Below are 27,407 nucleotides of genomic sequence, written 5' to 3' on the forward strand. Positions count from 1 at the left end.
CAATTATGTTGATACTAAATTTATATACATCAGTGGTGACAACAGTATAGAATCTGTTCTGCTTTTATTTGACTTGTCTGTGTCGTCCTCTGTGTCTGACTCCACCAGGCAGGTTTCTCTGTTCTCACCTTCGAACGTGCACTGATTTGTGGAAGTTGATCCGACGTCTAATGTTCACCTTTAATAAGTGGGATTAATAAGCAGGATGATGACTTCCAGCTCACAGATACTGAGAACAGGTGGATTGGAGCAGTTCAACTCCAGTACAAATGGTTGATGTGTTTTCTACCAAATGAGTTAATAAAGAGAGTCAGTAAGTGATGTTCTTCAGTAAAAGTTTGTTTTAAACAGAGGTTTTTCAGGGGGTTTTTGACTTTGCTGTTAAATGTCTTAATGAACCGTCACATTGGAAATTACTGACATTCAGTCTTTTTGTGCACATTTTACTGTTTTGTAGATTTTATTTGAAAATGAAAATCCTGCAATTTTAGAATTTGGAATTAAAACAGTGTGCAAAAGGGAAGAAACACAAAGTTTTAGTTTATCCACAAATACCTGCTTTAGTAATGACGCTCAGCACATTCTGCTAAACTAACACACACTCAGTTCCAGCATTTAGCTGTTTGTGTCCTGTTGTCTTTGCTGTAGCAGACTGTAAAAGCCAGTGGGGGGTGTAAAACACCAGCAACATGTCCTGGGTAAATAAAACCTGGAGAAAAACAAGCTGAGCGCCAGTGAATGAGCAATCCTCCAGTTTACTCCAGAACAATGAGAGAGGAGGGGGGACCATCTGAAATACCACAGAAGAAGGAGGGAAGTGGGAGAAAAGGAGGAAGAGAGTGAACAACTCTTAGAAAGAAACGCTGGCCGTCATTTCGTGACTGCTGGTGATTAATCAGAGAGCGAGAGACGCACAGAGAAATAAAGAGAAAGAAGGAGGAGAGAGCTGAAAGTGAGGATGCTGGAGACGCTGGAAACAAGGAAGCAGTGCACGGCGGCCGAGTGTGTGTGTTGGTGTGTGTGGTTATTGACTCAGGTGGCGAGCAACTCGTCAGCGACTGTTTGGTCTCAGGCTCAGACACTCTGGTGACTGGTTCACTTAGAGGTTCACTAACCAGGAATACACACACACAGACACACACACACACACACACACACAGGTTGAAATGTGGACTGTAAACTGTCACCTGCCACATTCTCCACGGTCCTGACGTTCCTTCCTCTTAATCTTTATGGGACAGTCATGTGGACACCTGCCTGTGTGTTTGAACCTGTGTGTGTGTGTGTGTGTGTGTTACATAACAGTGTGTGTGCAGCTGATGTGAGATCAGTTTTAGTTTTAGCCTTAAACTAACAGTGTCCACTGTGTGTTTCCTGCACTGTGTGCTTACTGACACCACGTCACTTAAAAACCCGGTCATGTTCGGTCATTGTGCGTCGCTGTGTTGTTAGTTTGTATAAATCTGTGACTTTGTGTTCATTTTGCTTATCTGTGTTAGTTTTTCATGGTTTCCTGCAAATCAGAAAGGCTGATAAGGAGAGTGTGACTGTGTGTGTGTGACTGTGTGTGTGTGTGAGCAGCTGAGTGCTGTGTGTAATTATATCTCCTCTGTCCAACACTGACCCATTTCTCAGTCTCGTCTACGACTGTGAGTGTTTGATTGTGTGCGTGCGTCTGCTCCCACGTCCTGCTCACCCCATTCCCGAGACGCTGCCAACACCCCGGAGCGCTCACACACACACTGCTGTCTGCTGTTGAATAGCAAGAGACTGGAGAAAGAAAGATGGAGAAAGGAGACAAGAGGTGGAGGAACAAACAGGAACAGGAAATGGTCCAAAGAAGGAGGAAACAGAGACAAAGATTCTTCCTTCTCAGTCAGTCTCACCTCATTTTAAACTCCACAAAACTCAGTCTGCTGTTTTCAGCTCAACTCATGACGAGTTGTCTTTTCAGCTGATTCATTTAATTTCCAATAGTTGCTTTCTTCTCTTTTTAGCTCTGATTTGGTCTCCACCGGCTGCATTAGTTTGTCTCTTGTTTCCCTCTCTCCATCAGTCCGACTCTAACTATGTCTATTTGCTTTTTGCTGCTGCTCAGAGACACTTGTCGTGTTAAACCCAGTTTGGTTTCACAGATCATTGCAGACGTAAAACTGTTTGATTCAGTTTCTTTCAGTCTCTGATGTCACGAACCCTGAATCCCTGTTTTTCTTGAGTGTGTGTGTTTTTAGGATTTCCTGCTGTTGCCCAGTTCCCTTCTCTGCCTATATTTTTAGACTTTGTTGACCTTTAACCCCTGCTGCTTTATTTATTTGGGCTTGTAAACAGTCTGGGAAACTGAAAGGGATTTCCCCAACTTACTGCTGATACTTAAGTGTTTCTGTAACTGTTGTGTAAAACTTTATATCACTAATCATTTGGGAATTTTAAAGACTATAAATTAGTAAATAACACTTGAGTTTACATTCAGAGCCTTGTAGAGTGAGGCTCCTGCCTACAAGCTTCATTTCATCCATCGCTTTAACTGATTGACAGCACTACTTTTCATACGTTTGCTCTCTGCTATCAAAAGGTGCTTTATAGAAAACGTTACTTGCTTACTACGACCAAATTAATAAATCATTAAACAGAGAGTGTGTTTGAACGTCCACGACTTGTGATAGCTGAAGAACATTATTTCTACATCACGCCTGAGGACCGAGCTCAGGACTTTTTGGAGCTCTGTCACCACCTAGAGGCTCCGTGCGAGTCCTCAGTCTTCATGTTCACCAGAAATAACGTGATCTCTGGAAACTTGCTGCAAACTCTGCACCGAGCATCTTATTAATCAACAGCTTTGTTGTATGTGATGTGTCGCACAGCGTTCTGGGACATTTGCATCAATTTGCATCAACTGTTGCTCGTTGCCACTTTGCATCTTAACAGTTTCCACAGCAGCAATTGTTTCTAATGAAAAGGTTCCCCCCTGCTGCTGCTTGTGTCTGTGCAGCTGAATGTACGAGCGGGTTTATGCAAATGTCCTGCAGCTCTGAACATCACCTCAGAGGAGACGACACAACAAACAAACACAGGTCACAACTGCTCAGTGACACATTCAGAGCCGAGTGTAAACTGAGGTCACCTGAGGAACCTTCAGGTGAACTGGGGGCTTAAACTCGCTGAGGACAGGAGCAGGAACCATTGGATAAAAGGAACCGGATGAAACAACGACAGTTATTCGTTGATGAACTCTGGAGAATGATCCAGTTTCCAGTAAATGTTATTCAGCCCTGCTCATCGGCTTGAAGGGATTTTAGCCCGTTCCTTCTAACAGAACTTATTCTTCTTATTATATTATTTTTAAAATGGTCAGTATATTTTACTTTCTACATTAAGTAAAATCTTAGGGAAAGAAAACCTCGAGTAAATAATTGTAGTAAAGTTCATGTTTGTGTCATAAACGTTACAAACACCGTAAAAACAAATGGAAATAAGTTGGATTTCATCTTTGAAAGTGTGCAGTGGGTTTCCATGTGTTCGTGTTCGTGCAGACACAGTAAGAACCGGACTTTTATTAATTCTGGGTCACGAACTGGAGCTGGAGCCGACAGCGTTTGTTTGGATCCAGACCGGAAACGGAATCACACAGCTGTTGTTTTTTTCTCTTCCGGTCCTCCGGCTCCGTCGCTGCAGCGGGTTTCGGGGTTTTTCACAGAAACATGGAGTACAAACTGATCATGGCTGTGTCCGGCTTCCCCAGTCTGTACGACACCAACTCTCCGACCTACAGAGACCTGAACATGAGGAGCGACTCCTGGAGACAGGTCGCGGAGCTCGTCGGTGTTCCCGGTGAGTTCTCCGGTGTTTGACAACAAACCCCGACGAACAGTCGGTGAGAACAGTTCGTTACAGCAGCTGCACCGACACGAAGCAGAGTGAACGTGAGTTTGAAGCCAGGTTTAATCAAAACCAGCATTTTTAAAAAATTCAACAAATCCTGTGATGTTAAGATCAAAACAACACGAGTCCGTGGCTCAAAACGATCCGACTCGCTCTGTCTGTCGGAGACGACAACATTAGTTCCTAGTGAGACACTAGTTTAATTATAATTAAACGTGTTTTTAAAATACTTTGTTAATTTAGTTTATGATAGGAGGAGTTTTATGAGTGACAGTTTTATAAAGTCTTAAAAGTAGCAGAAGAGAAGACCTCAACTAAAATCTTACTGAAGTAATAGTATAAAAGTACTAGTTTAAAAAACTTCTACTTTAAAGTCTGCTTTATGCAGAAAAACCCATTTCACACCAGTGAAGATGATATTATAGTATTATAAACAGAGTTAATGTGTTCATCTTTTTAATGCTGTAACCTCTCATACACTGTGAATTTCACTTCAGAGATCAATAAATCTTATGATGAAACTGTACTTTGTGTTATTAATCAAGCAGTGATGAGGATTAGTGGGATTCTGCTTTGTAAATGTAATTTTATTAGCAGTCAATTTAAATTTTCTGTTAGCAAAAAAAGTTTTCGGAGTAACGGGATTTAGGGGATAAATGATGCATGGCTGCAACAAATAAACTCCCAGTTGGTAATCATGTTACACCACTTCATTTGCCACTGATTAAACCTGTGTGAAACATAACTGTGATAAACCTACAGTACCTGTTTAAACACATGCATTTTTTGGATTTGCTGAAAAGAAGAAAAAATTGTCAGAGAACCTCTGTGTTGAAGAGTAACAGCATGGTTTCCTCACTAGAGTCTGAATGCAGGAGGAAGTGGAAGACACTGAGGGACCAACACAGGAGGGAGAGGCAGCGAGAAAAAGAGAGGAGGGAGAGCGGCATCGGGCTCCTAAACTACAGGCCATGGAGATATTCATCCATTTTGTCCTTTTTAAACCCGTTTATTGACGCCAGAGCTGCGGGCACCAACGGCTGGGCTCTGGACCCACAGCCCTCACAGCTGCATATGTCTGAGATGGTGGGCTGCAGCACGACCACTGAAACACGGAGCGACGATGAGGAGAGTTACGGTTCGTAGACAACACTTTTCAGATTATTTGGAGGCAGGTGTAATAATTCTGGTATTTTTCCTCTCTGTGTTTTAAATGTGGTATAATAATAAAAACACTTTTACACAGTGACAATATTTCATGTTGGATTAGACTCAGTGGACCTAGCGAACCGCTAAGCTTCATTTCACTCTGAACTTCTGTGTTTGTGCAGCCTGTCAGGATGCCAGGTCTGCAGTTTTCCTGATGGTTAAGGAGCCACAATAGCTATTGTTTGTGCCTGTTTTGTATGGATGAAGAGACGAGACATGTCTGCTGCACCTATTACAAAGGACTGCCATTGTGTGCAGCACTCATTTCAATGTATTCAGTATCAAAACAATTTAACAAAACCTCAGAAGTTAAATGTCTAAACACGAGCAAATACCTGAATAGAAAACACTCAGAGTACTGAGATAAAATGTGACTTTACTGATTTTTAACTTGCTTCCTGTGGTCCTAGTTTGGGATTTACATTAAAATATGATTCTGCCTCCTGCTGAAAAACTACAGCCCCTGTAGTATGAACAGTGTGCCTTTCATGTACACTTCAACTGCAACCATAGGAAGTATAGTAGAGGTGAAATCATTCTTAAGAGCATTTTAGCAGATAGATTACTAGGACTGAGGCTGCACCATCGCAAGGTTGTTGAGCTTCCTTCTATTTATCTGGTTCTGCTGGATCACAGCTGTGATAAGTGAATTAAACAGTTGTATTTGTCCTTTTAGGCATCGCTGTAGCAGATGCAACAACAACCACCACATCATCTTCATCCTCCTTCTCAGAGTTCATGCAGAGGAAGCGACCGTCTCCTGCCAGCGGCGACATCGTCAGACTCAAAGAAGCAAAGATTGAGGTGACCTCAGACACTGCTGCTACAGACGACAGTGCACAAACACAACAGGCCCAACATGTTACCATGCAGGAACTGTTTGAGATGATGATGCAGTCAGTTACAGCTTTAGCTACATCCTTAGCTTCTTCAACCTCTTCCTCACAGCCCTCGGATCAGCCGATGCCTCCTGCTGTTCTGCAACCAGACCTGCAGCCCTTCCAGCACCGTCAGACGCACTGCAGCCCGCCGCCGTCCAGCGCCACCTCCAGGCTGAATCACCTGAAAACAGAGGAGCCGGTCGTGGTGGTGAGGGAGATTTTAGACCAGACGGACGACGAGGACGACTGCAGCATTGTGTCCCCCAGGCCAACCAGAACCAGGAGGAACAACAGCAACGGGCTATTTGAGGACTACCTGAGGAGGGTGGAGGTCAGAGAGACCCACAGAGACCGTGACGTGGATCACAGAGACGACGTCACTCTGTTTCTGCTCAGCTTGGCTCCTGCCATGAGAAGACTTTGCACAGAAAAGCAGTCATGGGTCAGAACCAAGATACAGCAGCTTCTACACGAGGCTGAGTTTGGTGCAACCAATTTTTAGTTATTCCAAAAAATTTTATATTTAACTTTTTATAAATTCCATATGGAACTCATTTAGTGGACTCCAGTAATATTTCAATTCATATACAGAGAAGTACGTTTTTTCCTCTCTATAATGCTGTAGCTGAGCTCCTCCTTTGCCATGTTTTTGATGCTGTTTGTAATAAAATCCTCTTCTAACAGTACATTGTGCTTTTAAAGTGAAGTTAACATGACTGGAGTCTGTCTTTACATGCAGCAAGTGAAAACCACAGGAATCACAAATGTGACTTATGTGAAGAGAAAACTATGATTTACAGTATATTTACAGATGTAATGCATTCAGTAAGGTTTTTAGATTTAACAGTAGCAATACTATATATATATATATATATATATATGTATTACTTCACTCGTCGTTCTGATCCTACTTTTATATATATATATATATATATATATATATATATATATATATATATATATATATATATATATATATATATATAAATGTGTGTATTACTTCACTCGTCGTTCTGATCCTACTTTCACTCAGTTAAAAACAAATCAAGCTTTGATCACCTACCAGGGTCAGATGATCTGTTATCTTTATATCTTTACAAGAGCAACTGCTTTTGTTCGACGTGTCTCATAAATCAGGTTTGTGCAGAAATCCAACATGTTTGAGGAGAGTGACCTTTGAACTTTAACGAATGTTTAAAACTATATTTCGGAGAAACAACATTTTTAAAGGTGAAAATAGTTCTTCAGTTAGTATTGATGATTTTAACCCTTTATGAACTGAGTAGTGGTTAAACCATAATAACACAATTACACATGGACATAAAATAGAAAAAGTAAAAGTACCTTGAAATTGTTTGTTTGTTCATGTTTGGGCTAAAGTTGAAGAGTTTTTTTACTTTTATTTTTAAATATAAGGTCAAAGTTTTGACTTTCAGCACTTTGGAAACTTCTTGTCATCATTTAACAGAAACATCGCCCTCTACCGACGTCTCGCGAGAACTACAAATACAACGGGATTAATCCGGGTCATCGGGTCAGGTGATCAAAACACGGAAGCAGCTGAAGCTGTCAGCGTGGAGAGGAGAGGAGAGGAGAGGAGAGGAGAAGAGAGGATTTACCGGTGAAATGGGCTCATTTCTGCTCTTATGAAGCAGATTTCAGATGATTTAACGTTTCAACCTGACGTCAAACTGTAAAACTGGAAACTAGCTTTAAATCTGTGAGTACATTAACATTAAAAGTCCTCAGCGGCTGGTTGGTCTCTATTTAATGTGCTGAGAGCTCTTTTCTGTAGAGATGATGTCAGTTCTGTGGAGATTTGTGAAATAATGGAATCACAAACAGTGAGATTTCTTTCCTTTTTCCTCAAATAAAATCCAGGTTCATTGTCAAATTTAGATTATTTTAATAAAAACCAGATTAATTTCTTTCATTGTCATGTTTACTAAAGGTTTCATAAAAGGTGAGTGATACTTTCCATGGAAAAGATAAAACATTTTATTTAAACTTCTCGTATTGAAACAAACTAGTGAAGACCATGCAGCATTTAATGTCTTATAGTTTTCATCCATTATTTAAAATTAGTAATATTCTAGTGACATTTAATCCACCAGCCCACATGGAACAGCTGAGCGATTAGAATGAGTTTATTTAACTGTATGATTTGAAATTTCTTACGTCATGTTTCATGAAGGGTATTTTCCCCCCTCTGTCCCAGCAGGTGTCCCCGTCCGGCTGCAGGTAACGGTTGGTGATGGCGAAGGTGTTTCGAAGTCCAGCCCGTCACGGCTACGCTGTGGAAGTGTCTCCGTTCATCCCCAACAGAGTGGCCTGTGCTGCTGCACAGTATTATGGGATAGCTGGTCAGAACATACTACACACTGCAGAAAATATCTGAGTGGTGTGGTTGAAAAACAAACTATAAAATGTTTCTGTGCTTGTTTTGTAGGTTGTGGCACATTGTTGGTCCTGGATGAGACAGAAACAGGAATTTGTTTAGTGAGGAGGTACATTTTCCTTCTTTCCGTGTTTCGATTGCTTATTGTCTTTATTAAAATTTTTTATTCCAATCTGGAATTGATGCATTTGCTTTAATTTGGTCTGGACATTATGAAATAATGTATGAGAGAAGAGGTAAAGTGCACAAAAGAAAACAGGATGAACATTTAAAGAAGATGCAGGATGAAGTTAGCGAATGAAACTTCTTAGGGATTTGAGACTTTCTTCACCTGATTACAGCAACATCTGGAGGCTTCAAGGCTGGAGCTAAACAACAAACAGTTCTTTATTTGTAATGTATACTCAAAATGTTGTTAGTCAGTGTCATAATGCAGGTGTGTGTGTGTGTGTGTGTGTGTGTGTGTGTGTGTGTGTGTGTGTGTGTGTGTGTGTGTGTCAGCTGGGAGTGGAGCGACGGTCTGTTTGATGTCGGGTGGAGTGAAGCCAATGAACACGTGCTGGTGGCTGGGGGTGGAGACGGCAGTCTGCAGCTGTGGGACACAGCCAATCACAGCGGCCCACTGAGGGCTGCCAAAGAACACACACAAGAGGTAACACACACCTATACACACATTATTACAGAAACGGAAACCTCTTTGGTGTTTCATACAGATGCTGTATTTTGACTCTTGTGTATATATGTGTGTGTGTGTGTGTGTGTGTGTGTGTAGGTGTATTCTGTAGACTGGAGTCAGACCAGAGGTGAGAACCTCATCGTCTCTGGGTCGTGGGATCACACAGCTAAAGTGGTGAGATTTACTCTCCTTTAATTTGTCTTTCTGTGTTGTTTCCTTCCTCTGATCAGTGTTTTTTATTTTATTTTTTTATTTCCTATAGTGGGACCCTACCCTCAGCCCCTCGCTCACCACACTCAGGGGGCATGAAAGCGTCATCTACAGCACCATTTGGTCGCCTCACATCCCAGGATGCTTTGCTTCAGCCTCAGGTGAGCCCCACACAAAAGGCTTGGTGGCGCTGGTTTTCAGTGATGGAAACAATGGAAAGAATGAAGGGCAGGACAGATAAAGAAAGGGAGAATGAATGAAATGATCGAGGAAGCATAAAAACACAGAAATGCATTGATTGTGAATGATTGATGCTCAAACCAGCCACACAAACGTGAGAGAGGGAGTGATGTCGCAGGTATACAGTAGAAATATACAGTGTAAATATGTCCTCATAGAATCCATCATTAATTATACAACGATGACACTTTCATGATGCAAAATCTGATCTAAAACTAAACAAAATACACTAAATTTAATCCCAAATTTATTACCTCACCACAAGGTGGAGCTGTTGAACTGTTATTGAGCTGTTGAACTGTTATTGAGCCCTCTGTGTGTCGGGTTCTTTGATTCCTACAGGTCGTGGGTTCTTTCTTGTTGTAGCATTTTGTTGGCTTGTGATGTCCAGACAGTTAAAACCTGCTTGTTTTGCTCAAATAGACTTAGTCCAGGGCGACTCAGGGGTCTTACATGTGTGATCACGACTATGATGGCAGTTGTGGGAGAAGACAGACAAAAAGCACTTTTGTTAATACTACAGTATTAAGTAACAACCAAGATGGAATGTATTTAAGTAAATTAGAACTCATATTATATCTAGTTTAAGTGTGAATTTAAGGAAACCTGGTGAACTGTTGCACTATTACTTCAACAGACATGAACATGTCTTCAAGTCATCATCTAAAGTAAAAATAGCAGCATTAAAATCAAGAAAAGAGAGTTTTAGAAATCAGCTTCACTGTGATGGATGCTCATTTCGTCATCTCTCTCTGATCAGACTGTAGACGGGCTGGAGTCAGATCTGCAGCAGCTGTCAGTTTGTGAATCACATTTAAATGAGTTGGCTAATGACTTTGGGTTAATTGGTTTGTGAGAGTGAGCAGAAATCTCTGATGAGATTTTAGAACCATGAAGATGTTTCGCTCCTGTTGCTCAGGTTTAATGTTCAGATCCAGTCACAACCAAACAGTTCAGAATTCAAGCCTCGTCTCTCCACCATCCTCCTTCATTAGTTATAAGAATGATAAGACGATACAACATATTTGGAGTTATTTGAGGAGACTGGTAGCATGTAGACAGTGTGTGAACGTTTCCAGTTGATTGCAGGTGTTCACACCATCAGCCAGTGAGGAGAAGGGGAGTCTGACTTTCAGGCCTTTATATGTACAGAATGGAAGCAGCTGTTTGTAGAAACCAATTACTGAAGAGCTTCAGTTTATTGTGTGTATGTGTGAGAAAGACCACAAGTTTTAAAATCTGTTTTAATCCACATGTAGTGATAAAGACAAAATAATGGATTCATTCATGTTCTGACACAGTTGATAACTGTTTCCCATTCAGCATCGTTGAATTAACTATTAGCAGCTCACTGGATTATTTCCAGACTGAACAAAACCTAAAAACAGGATGATCGATGATGACGATCATTGTAGAGTTTGGCTCCCATCTTGACCAGGTCTCACTTGAAAAAGAGGATTGCAAACCCTTCATGGGATCTACCTGTTTAAATAAATGACAAACTAAGCTGTGGTAAACATGCACAGAAGCATGAACTCACAGGACGTCAATCACCAACCAGCAGTTTGTTTGCTTTGTGCCTCACTTTGGATAAAAATGTCTAACGGCTGCTGTACATGTATCTAAATGATATGATTTCTAAGCTCTTCTTCTTCTGCACTCGTTTGTGATAATGATATCCTCTAAAACAAATATTAAAATCAAATCCACTAGTAACATGCAGCATCACACAATGTCAATAAAGACTGTTTTGAAATCAATAACCAATTTAATCCCAGAAATCAGAGGTTAAGTGCTGTTTGTTGAGTTTCAGCCCAGTGTCTTGGAGCTCATTAGATCTGTGGGTACACTGGGCTCAGATCAGATAAGTGCAGCTCTGGAGCTCTGCAGCTAAATGATTTACGGAGCACTGACGTCCATAATCAAACCATTACTGTGGACTGGCTGTCCCTGCTAAGCTGTTACATCTGCTTCACCTTCATGTTTACATGTGACCTGAGCCTCGTCTCAATTAATACTCAATTTCAATGAAGTTCAGGTTTTTCATTAGTAATAATTTGAATAAAGTTTGAAATAAAATGAAGAAAATATGTTTTTGTTAAAGCTCCTTTGCATGTGCCCAGTTGATGGGTGGTTTACTGCAGCAGCCTGAGGTGGAGGTGGGAGCTCCACTCTGCTCTGTTACCTGCAGCAGCAGTGATACAACACAGGAACAAATTACCCTCTGTGTTCATCTCTCCCTCTGCGTCTTTCACCTGCTTCAGTTCAGTGCATTCAAGTGGAATCCAGCTATTTATTCAGTTTTCTCAGTTTCTTTCTCTGTCTTTATTTCTTTTGGCCGTTTTCTGCTCTGTTTCTCTTTTCTTTTCTCTTCCCTGAAGCTTCACTTAAACTTTTCTTCAGCCCAGTTTTGTTGGGTGGAAAAAGACGTATGAGAGGCCAAGTGAGGGGTCAGATGGAGGTAACCAGGAAATGATGAGCACAGGCTCACTGCTGTTTAGTCCTGGAGAACTGTGTGAATACGACCAGACTACTCTCAGTAAATGCAGTAGATTAGAGGCAGTTTGAATGATATGAATGTCTTCTGGTAGCAGTATATAAACTTAAACTAAAAAATACAGTGTATGCAGACTCTATGTATCTTAACACAGGATTAAAAGGGATCATAGTAGTGACCTCCTCTGTTTGTTGTACACTGTTCCTCCAGACGTCTGCACTGTGGTCCAGACTGACTCATGAGCCCCTCTGAATTGAATTCAGATCAGATTCACCTCACGGAGCTCTTCAAATTTTAATAACATTTCTTTGCAGCTATTAAGTTGTTCAACATATTTATAAAATGGTATCTAAAAATATTTTTTTGGATCCGTTCCTCCTTGTGTTTGTGAATCTCGGAGCAACAACAACTCTGTGTGCGACTGTTTCGTCAGATCATAAAGTGCTCAGCAGCCAAATGAGGTTTTTGAAGGACAGAAGCACACAGTGTGTGTTTGTTCAGGATACCAGGTAGTGTCTGGTCCAATAATTGGAGACAGACATCAGAGACAAAGGTTCAGTGCTGCACATACACTCATGCTGTTCTATTTGTGTTGTTCTTCACTTGGCCGAGCTTCTGTGGGCTGTGTTACGCTCTAGCCTCAGGGCAACTTTAGTACAACATGAACTGTAACTCACCTCTTTCTCTGCCTCCAAGAACCACCAGCAAACACAACAAACACAGTTTGAATTAACAAGACTAATCACAAATAAACCAGAAGTAACTCCTCCAAACTAAAACCTTTAACCACTGACTCAAAGAAATGGGAAGAATATAGTCACACGGAGAGAGGCTCAACTTTTGCAGTGTCCATTTCTTTTTACTTCTGATGGCTTCAACACAACCTTGATGAATAGTAAAATGAAGTAAAATGCTATTGTTAGATTACGAACTACACCACGGTCGCGTGGCTTCATATTTTAGATGGCAGCTTCAAGTTCGAATACCAGCGACGTCACTAGCAAACCCGACCAGTCTGGTCCAATTAATTAATCCATGTTTGGATTTAGTCACAATGTGAGCAAGTGGAGATAACAAGGACTCACTTTAATAGTTATGGTGTCAGAGAAAATGATGAACATGTCGTGAAGAAAAGGTGTTTGATAAGAAAACAAACTCACAAATTCAGTTTCTGTCGTGCTCACAAACACTGTTAATCCATATCTGAGGCTACAAACCTACATTAAGGGCTTTCAGCTGTGATAGAACACACTCACAAACAGGAAGGCCTCTATCCCTGCGGGGCTGGTGTTTGATAGAGGGGTCCTGTCTCGCTTCACAGCTCTCTGCTGCGAGCCTGGTCAGCGCTGTAATGAGAGGACGGCAACAATCGATAGATAGATGGAGAGAGAGAGTGAGAAAGAGAATCCTGTTATAAGACGACCTCGGACATTTTCTGAATCATTAAGCCGTGATAATTTGCTCACACACCTGTTGAATATATTCGGTTCCCTTCAAGTAGAATGTATTACTGACAAATTAAAGTACTCTACTGCTGATTTACTGTAAATTTCACTCTTTGTGTTTTCTTGGACATTCATCGTTCTTTCTTTTACTAAATGACACCAGTGTGTACAACAGATTATTTCCATGGGATTTGATAGATGTCGTACTGAAGTTTGACTTGTAATTGTTCCAACATGTAACAGCACACCTCATCTAAATTTCTGAATCACTGCCCACGTCAGTGATTTAAATGGAGCAGGTGTGCTGTAGTTAACAGTACGGTGTAAGAATCAACATCATCAAAAAATACAGGTGTTCTAAAGGTCGACTTCAGGAAATGACTCTCGAGTTGAAATGTTTCTTCAATGATGCTTTTAGCACCAACTACCACAGCTTAGCGGTGCGTTCTCACATACTCAGTAGTTGGCAGTGTCTCAGGAATCTGAAGTGTTGGTGTTGAGCTCAATATTTACATCATCTGCTGCGACTGAACAGTTGTTTTCTGTGACACCAACAAAGGTGGCAGTCTCACCTTTGTTCTGCTTCTGTAATGTAGATTACATAATATATTAAAGATGATTAAAGGCGATTGGCTCTATCCACTCGGTTCGTGAAGTGTGGATGGACTCTTTGAAGCACATGGCTGCAAAACCAGCTCACCTGCACTAACAGCAGCTGTTGCTCCTGTGTTTGAGTGGCGTGAGCCATCCATTAGAAAAATGTGGCCGTAGTAATAAATGTCCTGAATGTGTTGGATGTTAACAGAGGGTATATGGAGGTACTTTGGATGACAGCTGGATTGGATGGGATGGTTTAGTTCCCAGTCTCAGCGCTGGGCACTAAAGCAGGTCCCAGTGGTGTTGTTCAGTGACCACTGAGCGATGTGGAAATTAAATTAACCTTTTCCTTGTTCTCTGTAATGTCAGTGATCTCAGTGGAGCTGCTCTGCAAACCCACACAGCATTGTGGTTTTAGTGAAAGGTGAAGTCAGGTGAGGCAACAAGAACCTAAATAAACTGTAGTATCCCCTCGTGGTTCACAGTGCTGTAGGTTTCTCTTGGTTCGTCATCATCTGGCTTCATGAACTGCGATTGTTAAATTTATGAAGGACCAGTAGGATCCTACAGGCAAAAACCAGTCAGTAGCTCCCATGAGAGAAATGGCACCACACAAACATCATGTCACGTTTTCACTTTGTTGCTGAACATAAACCACGACTTGACCCATGCTCTGTTACTTGCTGGTTCTTATGGGCGGATGGATGATAATGAGTTGTCAAACAGCACTCGCGAGCATTAGCGTACTGTGAAGAATTGCTGTCTTATCTCCCTGTGGAGGTTTCCCCTCTGGTGGCATTTAGTGTTTAGCAGGAAAGGCTGCTGGTGACTTTGAAGAGAAAGAACGTGGAAGCTGAGAGAGAGGAAGACAGAGATACGGGAAAAGCAGGGGGCAGATGGCGTCTCATTCTGATACGCTTATCTGGGTTTCCCATGCTCCTCGCTGCCTCTCCTCATCATATCTTCTCATGTTTCTTCTCCTCTCTTCACTCCATCCCCCCAGTTTGGTTCAGTGCCACACAAGATCCCCGCCGCAAGCCTCAGCAACAGCAGAGAATCCATATGTGTCTGTGTGTGTGTGTTAAGCTTCCATCTTGCCTCCATATCGCCTCCAATGTTATTTACTAGGCAGCGTCTCAGCTCTGCAACAGATCAGAGCTTCAGTAAACAGAACTTTACTTTCCGGTGCTTTTGTGTGTTTGTTTTCAGCACATCATCAGTGTGTTTGCCCTGGATATCAACAAAGCGAACACTGCAGAACTAACAAAAGTTGGTTAGTTTGATGAAAGTGGTTTGATGCAGGTCTTGAGTCAGGTTTGATTTAACGCTTGACAAACAGTAAATCTGTCTTTGCTAGATTCTCTATTGCTCTTTGAGGAACTGGATCAGTGTTTGTGCTGCTGTGATTAGAGTCGGTCCAGCAGATGATGACTGCTGCTCTCAGAATCACACATTCTCTGCGTCCATTCATGTTTTCATATATGCTGTGGTTTGTTTCGGGAGGTTGAGCTTTATACTGTTCTCTGGTGCAGATTGGACACGTGTCTCTATTTGGTGTCTTGTTGACAGTGTATTTATTCACCACAAGACTTTTTTTACTGCTTCTGGTTTTCTGTCACTGTAAAGTAATCTCAGTATAAAAGAAGCTCGATCTCTTTAGTCTGCGTCTAATTCCTTTGGTTTGTTGTGCTTCACGACATGGCTGCTCTGCCAACTCCTCGTTGGAGGAAGACACAATCCATCTGCGTGTGCTGGATGTGTGTGTTTGTTTTCAAAGCCTGTGATATTATACCAGTGGTCGTGGGATTATAGATAAGCTTTAGAGGTGCTGATCTCAGCTTCATCAGCCAATGAAAACAATCGTGTGAATCTGTGTAGATGCAGCTTTCTGGCTTTTCATTTCAAGCCTTTTTGCTACAGTCACCCACACACTCTCTGTGATCACATTCAGCCTCGACTCTGGATATTTAGTCAAATGAGAAACATGGTTTTAAATGCAAAGACCTGTGCTTAGAGAGTGAGAGTGAGTACCTACCTCCACCTGGGAAGGATTTGATGCCATGAGGAACAGGAACTAGTTTGACAGTGAACTGAGAATGAAATGGTTCTTTTCCAGTCGCAAAGCTTTGAAATATTTTGAGTGTTGCTTCATTTTTCACATTTTAATCAGTTCTGGGAAAATATGAATATGTAAAAACATCCATATCTGCAAGATGCACTGATCTTTACTCTGTGTTCGTCTTAAGTGAGTGTTTGCTGTGAGTTACAGTGCTGCAGATGATGACTGCTGCACTGAATTGGTCAAAATTGATCAATATGAACCAATCAGTGAAGTGTTTCTCTCTCAGAGACCAGAAAGGAAATCTGAGTGACTTTTAGCTTTCAGCAGACACACAGTATATGTTGGACAGTATTTACAGGCTTGGATGGAGATGTTAAGGTGTTGGAGCCTGACAGAGTTCGGTTTCAGTAGTATCTTTAAAATTCAGATCAAGTTTATTGTTTCAGAATCCCTGGTAAATATTCAGTTTACTCCCAGACACAGATGAGGCGACAGCTGACAGCAGTAAGTTTTTTCAGCTTTTGGTCCATAAGAAGATGAAGATGAACAAAAATGTAGATGATGTCAGAGATCCCACCGTTCCCAGATAAACAGTGGTTCCCTGACACCTGCAAATTAGACATAATATCCTGGAGATTGTGTCGTTCTTGTCCTACATGTACCTATCACTTGCCTTAATGAGTTTACATTAGAAAAATTAACATAAATTGTCGTCAACTAGGAGGTGAAGGAGGCTCCGAACTACACCCACGATGTCAGTGTTGAATTGTGTTGAGTGCACCTTCACAACTGCTGCAAAGATGAAATAACTGGAGTTAATTACAGAATGAAAACATTACTTATGTTAAGAAGAGACAATGAGCGATGAGCTTAACACTGTAAAACTATCACTACCAAAGTAAGTAAACATACAAGATACACAACAAGAGTGATGAGCCCTGAGCTCTGTCATGTTTTCCTTGTCACGTCTTTCAGGATTATTTTACTGACATCGTGTGTGTTGTACATTGGCAGAGTTTCAAAGGTGTTTAGATCAGTAAACATCTTAAAACACACACACACACACACACACACACACTCGTCCTTATACATGTACATGCAGAGAATCACAATGTTAAACTGTTTAACTGTTGTATACGGTGACACACACAGTCTCGTTGGCATGTTTTCTGCTTGCTGCTGCCAGAGGAGCTTCCACACACGGCTGAGAAGTGGATTGTGAGAGTAGGGAAGAGGGAAGGAGGGAGGAATGAATTAGAGGAAAACGGTTATGAAAGAATCGATAGAGGGAGAGAGGATGTGGTCGGGAAAAACGCTGGTAGGAGGGTGTGTGGGGTTTTCATCCATCGTTGGAATTAAAGAGGAGGATGAGGAGGGAGTGAAGAAGATGGGGAGTAAATGGTGAGCAGGAGGAGAGGATTAATCTTCTGGTCAGTAAACATGAGGTGAAACCTGGTAGAACCTCCCCCTCTTTTATCTGTTCCCTGCCACAGACACACTGCAGTTTGTTTGGAGCCTCTTCAGGCTTCCCTCCTTATCGCTGAGCTCTGAGTCCAACACGTTCGGGCCTGTTTAACTCTCCTGTTTGCCTCAAAGACACTTTAGGTGGCTTTGTTTCAGAAGAACCATTCCAGACTCTCAGCCACATAATCCTATTAAGCAAAGTTGTTTAGCTTGTGGCTTCCAAAGGCGACTCCACAATGGTCCAAACTGTGATCCCTCCTTCTTGTTCTGGCTCACACACAAAGATTATTATTTAAATTCCAAAAAAGCAAAGATAGAAACTGTTGGGAAACTTCACAGTCAGCTATGCTCATTAAGTGTCCTTGATGACAATTCAGGCAATAGGGCGAAAAGAAATTGAATCACAATCAATTGATTTCAGTCAAAATCAGATGAGTGGTCGAAGACTTTTATGGTCTGCAGACTGGAAATAGAGTTAAACATAAATAGTGTTGTTGGTTTTTGTATAAATGCATAAAATGAATCCGGCAATGAGAAAATGATTTGTGTTCATGTGTTAGAGAAGCAGACGCCTGTGGGCATCATTCGTCCATCTGTCCATCCATATAGAACCATCCACACCTTAACTGGAGTTGGTTGTGGTGGTTCATTAAGATAACCCAGAGATCCCCTTTCCCAGCCACGCTCTCAGCTCCTGATCTCAAGGCATTCCCTTCCTAGACAAGCTGAAGAACTTCCAATCCTGCACGCTCTTCCGTCCTTTCATATTCACGACCTCTTTCTGTTGGTTACTGCTCAGAGCTTGTGACCATACACCACAAGTTAGCAGATGATTAATTGATTATTGTTGGACTTCTACATAGCGTGTTTGACACTGCTTCATCCTCTCAGCACTTTAAGCGGTTTGTTGTTAAAGATTTTAAGGGGTTTAGTCAAATAATCATCACCCCACCATCGACTCGATATCGTTTACTTACAACAGCTCTTTGTTGGTCTAAACTAACACGCAAAGCTTTGCTCAGGGTGAGCACTGGCCTTCCCATCTAACGCTAAAAAGGTTTTGATGCCAAATAAAATCATGTGACGTTCAGCAACTGAACCAAATCAAGTGTCTCTCTCTCAGCGGGATATTCCTAAAACACTGCCTCATGATTTCACAGAAATATTTCACAATTAAGTTCCCAAGAACTATAACTTCTTCACTGTGTCACATTCACTGTTTCTGATTCTCTTAAATGAGATAATGGTTTTATTGAAAATGTTTTAGATCAGTGTTGATGTTGGTTGTGAGGATGTAGTTAGTGGCGATGTTGGATTGTAATGAATTATACTGAGAGGTGTTTGTCGTGTTGTTAAAGGGAGAATAATACAGTAACATTAATACTAATAGTATCGTTCCACACAGATCTGTATTGCTTTTATTCCCTAAGTCAGTTTCCATTGCTTCAGGCTATAATTTCTTCATATTGATCCACTTCAGCTCCATGTTTGTTTCGTTTTGAATCAAACTGACTTTGTCATAAAGTAGAAACGTCTGCAGAATCTGAATGAACCTGAAAACCTGCAGGCTGAGAAATGAATGAGGAGGAACAGGGAGGAGAACAGGCTGTAAAGGTTCTGCAGTGTGTTGGCAGACCCTCAACCTCTGCTCAGCAGAACACACACACACACACACACACACACACACACACACACACACACACACACACACACACACACACACACACACACACTACTAAACTAAATCCTGACGTCCGAAGGAAGTAGAAACACTCACAGCTGTGTTCCCTTTAATTAACCTCTTGTTTCTTCCGTCACGTTCCAGCTCTGTCTCTCTCCCCCCCTCCATGGTTTAATTTTTAATTTCTGTCTCTGTCAGGAACGATACTAAAGCTGTGGAAACAAAGTTTAGAATAACAAGCTTATTATGAAGTTGTCAAATTAATTTACTATCAAAATATGCTGTTGATAGATCCCAGAGTCAGGTCTGTGTCGTCCCTGTTAGAAACGGACCAAAGGATTCAGTTTTAATGCACTATCTTCAGGGTTGTGACACAGCGTAATGGTCCAGCAGAGCTGGAAACACCGGCTCTGAAATGGACCTGAGTAGACCTGAAAAGACTCTAACAGAGAAGGAAAACCCTGATGGTGATGATCTGTTAATCATTAAAAGCGAGTGTGGCTCAGGCTAGTATTCAAGATTCAAGATTCAAGAATCAAAAAACTTTATTGATCCCAGAGGGAAATTGTTTTGCCTCATTACCATTTTTCTCAAAACAGACAGAAAGAAAAGGAACCACAACCAGGAAAGATCCAACACCAACATAAATACACAAACATAAATACACAATAACATCAATACCGAAAAACTCAATATATATACAGAATATGTAAATAGATAAATGAAATTGGGTCAATATATGCACAGCAAGGTTATGACAGTATCACTTCCCCCACACCTTACAGAGGGGGGAGGAATTGTACAGATTGATGGTCACAGGTAGAAAGGATCTCCTGTGGCGCTCTGTGGAACATTTAATGTTAATAAATCTGGATGTTTGCTGGGATTTGTTGATAACGAGCTTCTGCTTGGCAACATGAATCATACACAATCCTCAGAGAGCTGTGGTTCTTCTGGGCATGATGGGTAAATTTTTATCTGTCCACTCTCAGGTGACGGGACACTTAGAGTTTGGGATGTGAAGAGTGCTGCGTGTCGATTGGCCATCCCCGCGCACAAAGCTGAGGTCCTTAGCTGTGATTGGTGCAAATACGACCAGGTAAGCGCCCACCTTCAGCTGCTCCTTTCTTCATTTCCCCAAGCTCCAAGAACCTGAATTCTCCACATAGCTCCTATTTCTGAACCTTCTTACAATGCTTTGTTTTGTGTTTGCAGAATATTCTGGCCACAGGCTCGGTAGACTGCAGCGTGTGTGTGTGGGACCTGAGGAACGTCAGACAGCCTGTTAATCGACTCCTGGGCCACACCTACGCTGTCCGAAGAGTCAAGGTACCCACACACACACAATGGTTTCTGTTTCCTGTTCTCAGATTTGGGAGCGTGTGTGTGTGTGTGTGTGGCATTAATGTTGAACCTGACAGCATCATAACACCGACTTAAATGGATCTAATAAGACCCACGTTAGACACACACTCACCTGAGTTCAGGAGAACATTCTGCACCGTGTGTCTGTGTGAGTGTGTGTTTGTTGGCGGCGTTTGCAAATCTGTCTGCTTGTATTGATTTACTGCAGGAAGCAGGAATGAGGTGAGGGAAGTCGTGATCAGCACGAAAAGAGATAAAAATAAACTGGAAGAGTGACTTTCCATCTATCAGGTGAGATGAGTCCTGGCAGTGTTGTCGTGGAATACGGCCGTGTCGTCAGCAGGGGAGAAAAATCTCCAGTGATAGAAAAACCTGGTCATTCAGCTGAAACATATTAATCACTGCAGTAATTATCCAGTGGCTGGCTCTGTACTGTTCAGGTGTCATGAGGTTTTCTCCGTTTGGGCTTGGAAACAAACTTAAAGAGAGAAATCTGTTTAGGAACGGAAGGTGGACGTTTACCAGGCTGTGGTCTAATGAACAGACTTTATTGAGAAGCATTATGGGAGCTGTAGGAACCAGTGGTCTTTCCAACTTTAAATGAATAATGAACAGCAGAATATTAGAAGCACATGTCTGTATAAGGTTACTCCTAATAATTACGCTCCTGTGCAGCTAAACTGCAAACACGATGGTGTCTCTGGCCGGATTATGTTTCAAAGTGCTGCTTTCTTTTATTTTTATGCTGAGTAACATACAAAGAGTGGAATGGAAACTAGATACAAGCAAACTGAAAATATCCAAAGACAAATATCAAAGTCTGTGTTCAGAAAGGAAATAATATTACTAATGTAAAAAAGCAGTGATGCTTTTAGATGAGTTTCTGCTACATAACAAAAAAATCCTCTAAGGTCAGCAGCTGTAAATGAAGCTGAGAGACGTAGTTTAAGAGAAAAACAGAGACAGGAGCAGTAAGAAACATGCAGAACGAGATTGAATCTGCCTAATCAGAAAGGTGAGCCGGTCAGAAGCAGAGGGGGAGAACAAATGAACGAATAAATTAATTTAAGAGCGCTTAGCCGACAGTCGATGAAATGACTCTCTGAGGACGCGTTTCAGCCTCTGTGTGTCTGCACAATCACTGAACTGCTGAGCAGGAAAAAGGCTGAGAACTCTGCTCAACCTGCCTCGAGCTGTGTTTTCACTTTGATGATGTGTTTTTTAACATTCACACATTTTAACAAGACGATGGACGAAGCTCCAGTTCCAGCTCAACAACAGACGCAGATTAAAATGTGTTACTCAGCAGTTCTTGTGGATTTTATTTTACTACATTTACATTTAGTCATTAATCAGACGCTTTTATCCAAAGTGACAAGGTTACAAGGGTAGGCAGGGTAAGCGTAAGGAGGTCTTGCCAAAGGACCCCTACTGGAGGTAGGCCACAGCTGGGATTCAAACCCCAGTCTCCCTCATGGAAGGTGGTGATGTTACCACTACACTAACCAGCTACTGAAGAAAACAGCTGCAACTTCTGCTTTGAATTTTATTTGAAATGATGCTTCACTGAATCAGTGAAGGTTTTATTATTTGTCTGCACTGTTTTTACCTTCCATCATACAGAAGGGTCAAGCTAACAGCAGTATACTAGGAACCTGTAGAGGTGGTAGGACACGTGACTGATGGACTGTTTGAAATTAATTATTATAAGATTTAATTTTCTTTAAATATTCTCCATGCACTAAAGATAATTGGCGAATTAAAACCAAATTCTAAGATGACGTAGCGTAACTTTTGGTTTACTTTAAATCCGTTCACGACACTGAAGGACCAGTCTTTCTCTTCTTTGAATGTCATATAAATGAGAAAGCGTGCTTCTAGTTTATGACATAACTTTTCTGCTCCTCAATTATTCCTGGCTGTTCGGAGTCCTCCTCCTGTTTGGAATTAGTTCTGTGTCATGTTCACTGTCCACCATGTTTGTTTGGTGCCACTGATACAACATACAGCATAACGATATATATCATCATATGACACAGATCTAGTCCATGTCCTCTGGTTGCCTGGTGTTTTGTGCTGATTTAGTTGTGTTTCCTCTTTCTGCAGTTTTCTCCGTTCAGTAAGACGGTGTTGGCATCCTGCTCGTACGACTTCACTGTTCGGTAAGTTCACCTGTGCCTCTCTTATTGTTTCCTTTGTTCATGTTCATTATCCTTCATATATTTCTATCTCTGTCTGAAGAAACCTGCTTTAATGAAATTTGTAATTTGCTTCTTTGTGTTTGTGTAATATTGTAAAACACCAGGAATAAGGAGCCACGATACTTTAACAGGATGCATGAAGCTCATTTTAACATTAATGAGCTGTGGAAATGAAAAAAGCGACGGCACACGTTTAGGTTTAATGTGTTTGCACAAAGTAATTCACAGTAAACATTAGGCAGGAAACACAAGTTGTGCAGCTGAAGCAGAACCCAACTTAAAAAGCTAGTGATACATGTCTGACTATATGAAAAGACTGAAGCAGTGGATGATGTTTCCAGCATGGAGCCAGATTTCTGCTTACGCTTCTTTTTATTCAATTATCAACCAAAGTAGATGGACGGTGTCGATCTAGAGGTAGAAATGAGGAAGGACACTGAATGAAAAGATGTGATAAAGTTAACTGGTGTGTGATACAGAGAGACGTGATGAGCTGCTCCTCGATCGAGCTACAGAGGGACTTAATAAAACCTGTAATTTCGTGCAAGGCTGCTTCTGTGTTTCTTACCAGAATATGCTGCTGTTTAATCTTCTCTTTCTTTTTCTCCATCTCATTGATCATTTCTGTCCTGTAAAGCTGCTGATGAGTCTATTTTTACCTGAGTGTGTGTGTGTGTGTGTGTGTGTGTGTGTGTGTCAGTCAGCCTCAGAGCTTTAGATGATGGTTAAACTGATTTACAGATGGGATTAGACGGATGTTGATAGATGACGGCGACTTTTAGATTTGATTTATTACATCCGACGAGTTTCAATTCACTTTTATTTGTTTCAGTGCACATTTTAAAAAAACCTTGAAAGAGAAGAAAAGGTCAAAATACCTTAAAATGCCACAAACTCCCTCCACTGAAGATCTGTGTGGAGCACTGAGGAAAGTGGAACCTTCCTCAAATGAATCCATAAAACATATCCCGAACATTTTCCTTTGTTGGTTTCACTGTTTGAACTCTTGACTGGTGCTTTTTATAATCACATCATCGGTCCTGCTCACTGATTTGATTCCAGTCAGGACAGTAGAAAAGCAGAAACACTGGTACAAACACCACAGCAGAGTTGGATCACAATAAGATAAAATAAAATAATTCAGTGACTGTCTCTAAACGGCTCAATTTAACATCTGCTGCCGCTGACAAGAGACTAAACAAGAGATGGAGGGATGATTAGTGGCAAACTAAAAGTGGAATGATGCTGTAATAAATTTCAAATATTGGATAAATGAAACTGTGGAGAGAGAAAGAAGGCGAGAGATAAAATGCCAACGGGAAGGAAGGAAGGCTGAAAGATAGATGTGGTGAGAGCTGACTCGGTGCCAAACCTCGTGTTTTATTGATCCGGACTTTCGTTGGCTCAAATGCTCTGTGCTGAGTACTGATTTCATCATAGGACCCGACACACACACCTTTCTATCTTTGGACATTCATTGACTAAATGCGTCCACTAGTCCTAACACCAGCCTCAATAAAATGCCTTCACCAATCCTCACCCCCTAGACCTGAACTCTTAATTAGCCCTTTGATAACTAACATGTTCTCACCGTCTGTAAATGACCTGACTATCATGGTTCCATGTTTAATTTTGTCCACACACACACACACACACAGTGGGAAATCAGCAGCTGGCAGACTCAGGTAGACTTGCCCGTGGCTGTTATCGTCTCTCTGAGGTATGCAAGCAGCATCTGTGGTAATGATCCTCAGAGAAACAGAAGAAATGTTCCAAACAACATTTATATCTGTTCTTCAACAAGAAGCCCAGAGGCTGCAGCAAAAGTCAAAAGATTGCTGGAATAAAACAAAAAATAATACTTAATAAAACTTCTTCAGAGTATGGGATGTTTTCTGAATACAAATGCTCTTTTACAGCAACACTCGACTCTCTCCGACAGTTACAGACTGCACCTTCATCAGTAATGTCTGAAAGTATTTTAACCTCAACAGTACTAAAAAAACAATATATTTATTTCTAGCATGAAATATCTGTTGAGTTTCTAACTCACTGCACGTCAGCTGCTGCGGTGTGGGCTTTGTTCCAGCTGCTCGTGCTCCTGCTTAATTTTATGAATCTCTGAGAAACAGGGACAAATATAGAAGGAGGGGTAATAAGACATTGGCTGTAGCTGTTCTCTTGGTTCGTCATGTGCCGGTTTGGGAGCAGAGGTTGAACCTTGGTACAGCTGAACACATGCTCACCAAAGTTTCCTTCTCCTGGAACATTTGCAGCATCCTCTCGGCTGTATTTCCTCAGCGTCTCTTTTTCTTTGCGTTGTTCTCAGCAGTAGTTTAGGAGAAGAGCAGTGAGTCGAGTGCATCTCAAACACCAGTACAAACGGAGCCACGACTCAGTGTCAGGAGTTTTAAAGAAATCTCCAAGCACCACATTGAACCCTGTATCTTTAATTTAATCTGCAGCCTACTTTCTCTTCTACTTCATTAGCTTGCCTACTGTCAGTTCTCTTTAGATAATCCTTAATCCATTCATTACTGCAGAGATAACGGCTGCAGTAGGTTTACTTCTCCTGATGTTATCTCAACATTGTGAATGGGATGGAGCCAGGACTACAAATTACCTGCGGGGTTCGTGTGTGTGTGTGTGTGTGTGTGTGTTTGCTTTGTTCCATGGAAACGTCACCATTGTGTGTTCTGTATTGAATAATCCAAACACGTTGGGAATCAAGCTAATTATCACCTATTCTCCTGCATCCTGTGTGTAAACGCATCGATCACGACAGAACAGAGGCTCTGTACAACATTTACACCATTAGTCTGTTCACTGTGTGTTGATCTGTGGAGTTTGTGAATCCAATAATTTGAAGTAACTTTTCTGCAAAAGTAGAAAACTGTAAATGTAAAGAACAAAATAAAATGTTTATAATGTGGCAAATCAGTAAAGAGAGAGAATCGGAAATCAGAAAATGATCATTAGGATCTTATAAAAAACAACAGATTACGGATTATTTAAAGGAAAAGTTCGATGTTTTAGGTTTCTCGGTCTCATGCAAATTCTACAGAAAATGGCAAATTAGCATTTTGTTCATATCATTAAAGAGTTTTAACAAACTCATAAATATCTAAAGCTACATGTTAAAATGAGTTGTAGCTGGAAATCATCCACGGTATGAGATGTGAAGGTTTATAGTAATAAATCTGAAATCTGAGTGTGTCCACATCCACCTGTTGGTGTGTTACACCTTCCACCCCACTCTGTACACACACACCTGCCCCCTGAGGCCCTCAGGTCGCTGGTTCTAACAAACAATGAGCTGCTCCACCTGCGCACACAACAGAACAACACATGAATGCACATTCAAAACGCTCTATGCACATGGCTCTGATCACACAGGCGTCTATATTGTGTATGTACACACAGTTGTATTCAATCTTTTCATTCCTTATTTACCACACCCTTCTCCCTCATCTCTGTTTATTCAGTAGTAATCTGCACAGACTCTTGTTCTTGACATTAATGCAGAATTACCTGTGGTATCATACAGAACATTGTTGTTTACTCTGCAGGATTTCTGCAAGAGTAACAACGTCCATTAATGCAAAATTGAATCATGAGTATTTTTATGTGTTATCGTTATATCTGTGTGAACCCGCTGTTCACCGAGGTCACGTTCTCCTTCTTTGACGAGTTCGATGTGTCATGTTTATTTTAGATAACGTTCTCTCCTCACTCCTGTGTGTGTCATTAATTTCCTGTTCTAGTTAAAAGCATCTGTGACATCAGCTCGCCGTTGTCTTTACATTTCTTTGTCTTTCTTGTCACTTTTCTCTCTCGTGTTAAATGATTTGTTTGTTTTTTCTCTGGCTTTGGCTTCACTTCTGTCCCCGTGTTCCTTTTCTCTCTCCCACTGGGGCTTAATGAGTTTCATGTAGTGAGACACACACAGAGCTGACAGGTGAAAGGACGATTCTACTGAAAGAAGTACAATAGAAACTAAATAATTACCTACCATGGAAACAAAAGACAGTGCAGGCCTCATTTATACAAATAACATGGTGTATTTGTCTAACTGGGACAGTCATCTGGTCGACGCAGACATTCACGTCATAGAAAGCTGCAATAATGTGATTCTGACGCTTGCGGAAAAAATAAGTCAGACTGATCCCATGTTCTCTTCTTCACAGTTATTATAGACTAGTATTATGTAGACTGTTTGTTAGTCTCTTTAAAAATCCTTCTGTTTGACAATGTGCTGAAAATGACTCTTGAGTAATTACATTGTTATTTAACAGACAAGCATCAAATTCTCTGATTTTAGAACCAGTAAATACCGTCATCATACCATCAACAGAGCCGGTCTCCGTCCTTTAACGCAGCAGATTTTAACATTTCAGATTTACATAATAACATCTCTCAAACTGAGACACCTTATTTTTCTCAACCTCGTTAATCTCCAGACGTGAGGTCCGAACTATTGGTCTGATCATATTAAATGATATCAGAGAGTGACTGGCTGCAGTCGGTACCTGAACGACTGCAGTTGTGAGATGATTTCACTGTATTCTTTAAACAGCTGACAGTAAATCACTGCTCAGTGCA

The 27,407-nt window shown here is 41.2% G+C and overlaps 2 protein-coding genes across 4 annotated transcripts in view; both read left to right on the forward strand.

Annotated features, from left to right (window-relative positions):
* Positions 1-3,442: 3,442 nt before the first annotated feature.
* LOC113149799 lies at positions 3,443-6,709 on the forward strand. Of its 2 annotated transcripts, XM_026342104.1 has the most exons (4): positions 3,447-3,828; positions 4,742-5,017; positions 5,765-5,892; positions 6,037-6,705. In XM_026342104.1, the coding sequence occupies exons 1-4, from the start codon at positions 3,699-3,701 to the stop codon at positions 6,469-6,471; spliced, it is 969 nt and encodes a 322-aa protein (XP_026197889.1). In that variant the 5' UTR covers positions 3,447-3,698; the 3' UTR covers positions 6,472-6,705. The 2 variants fall into 2 exon arrangements, with proteins under 2 accessions (XP_026197888.1, XP_026197889.1); XM_026342103.1 differs by having other exon boundaries at positions 3,443-3,828; positions 5,765-6,709.
* Positions 6,710-7,520: 811 nt separating this feature from the next.
* Positions 7,521-27,407, forward strand: part of pex7 (peroxisomal biogenesis factor 7) — a 28,418-nt gene continuing 8,531 nt past the window's right edge. The window contains exons 1-9 of one of the 2 annotated variants that reach the window (XM_026342108.1): positions 7,521-7,689; positions 8,188-8,332; positions 8,419-8,476; positions 8,869-9,019; positions 9,140-9,217; positions 9,306-9,414; positions 20,232-20,338; positions 20,455-20,568; positions 22,711-22,766. In XM_026342108.1, the coding sequence (XP_026197893.1) occupies positions 8,224-8,332; positions 8,419-8,476; positions 8,869-9,019; positions 9,140-9,217; positions 9,306-9,414; positions 20,232-20,338; positions 20,455-20,568; positions 22,711-22,766 (782 nt within the window). In that variant the 5' untranslated portion in view covers positions 7,521-7,689; positions 8,188-8,223. The remainder of the gene's footprint in view (positions 7,690-8,187; positions 8,333-8,418; positions 8,477-8,868; positions 9,020-9,139; positions 9,218-9,305; positions 9,415-20,231; positions 20,339-20,454; positions 20,569-22,710; positions 22,767-27,407) is intronic. The other variant, XM_026342109.1, reaches the window with a different exon arrangement.

This window comes from Anabas testudineus, chromosome 24 (genome assembly GCF_900324465.2).
Source record: "Anabas testudineus chromosome 24, fAnaTes1.2, whole genome shotgun sequence".
NCBI lineage: Eukaryota > Metazoa > Chordata > Actinopteri > Anabantiformes > Anabantidae > Anabas > Anabas testudineus.

Excerpts from the sequence above, each read along its gene's own strand:
- LOC113149799 (XM_026342103.1), top strand. The coding sequence starts at position 3,699 with ATGGAGTACAAACTGATCATGGCTGTGTCCGGCTTCCCCAGTCTGTAC. Across the intron at positions 3,829-4,741 it reads GGAGCTCGTCGGTGTTCCCG|AGTCTGAATGCAGGAGGAAG; the intron begins GTGAGTTCTCCG and ends TTTCCTCACTAG. Across the intron at positions 5,018-5,764 it reads CGACGATGAGGAGAGTTACG|GCATCGCTGTAGCAGATGCA; the intron begins GTTCGTAGACAA and ends TTGTCCTTTTAG.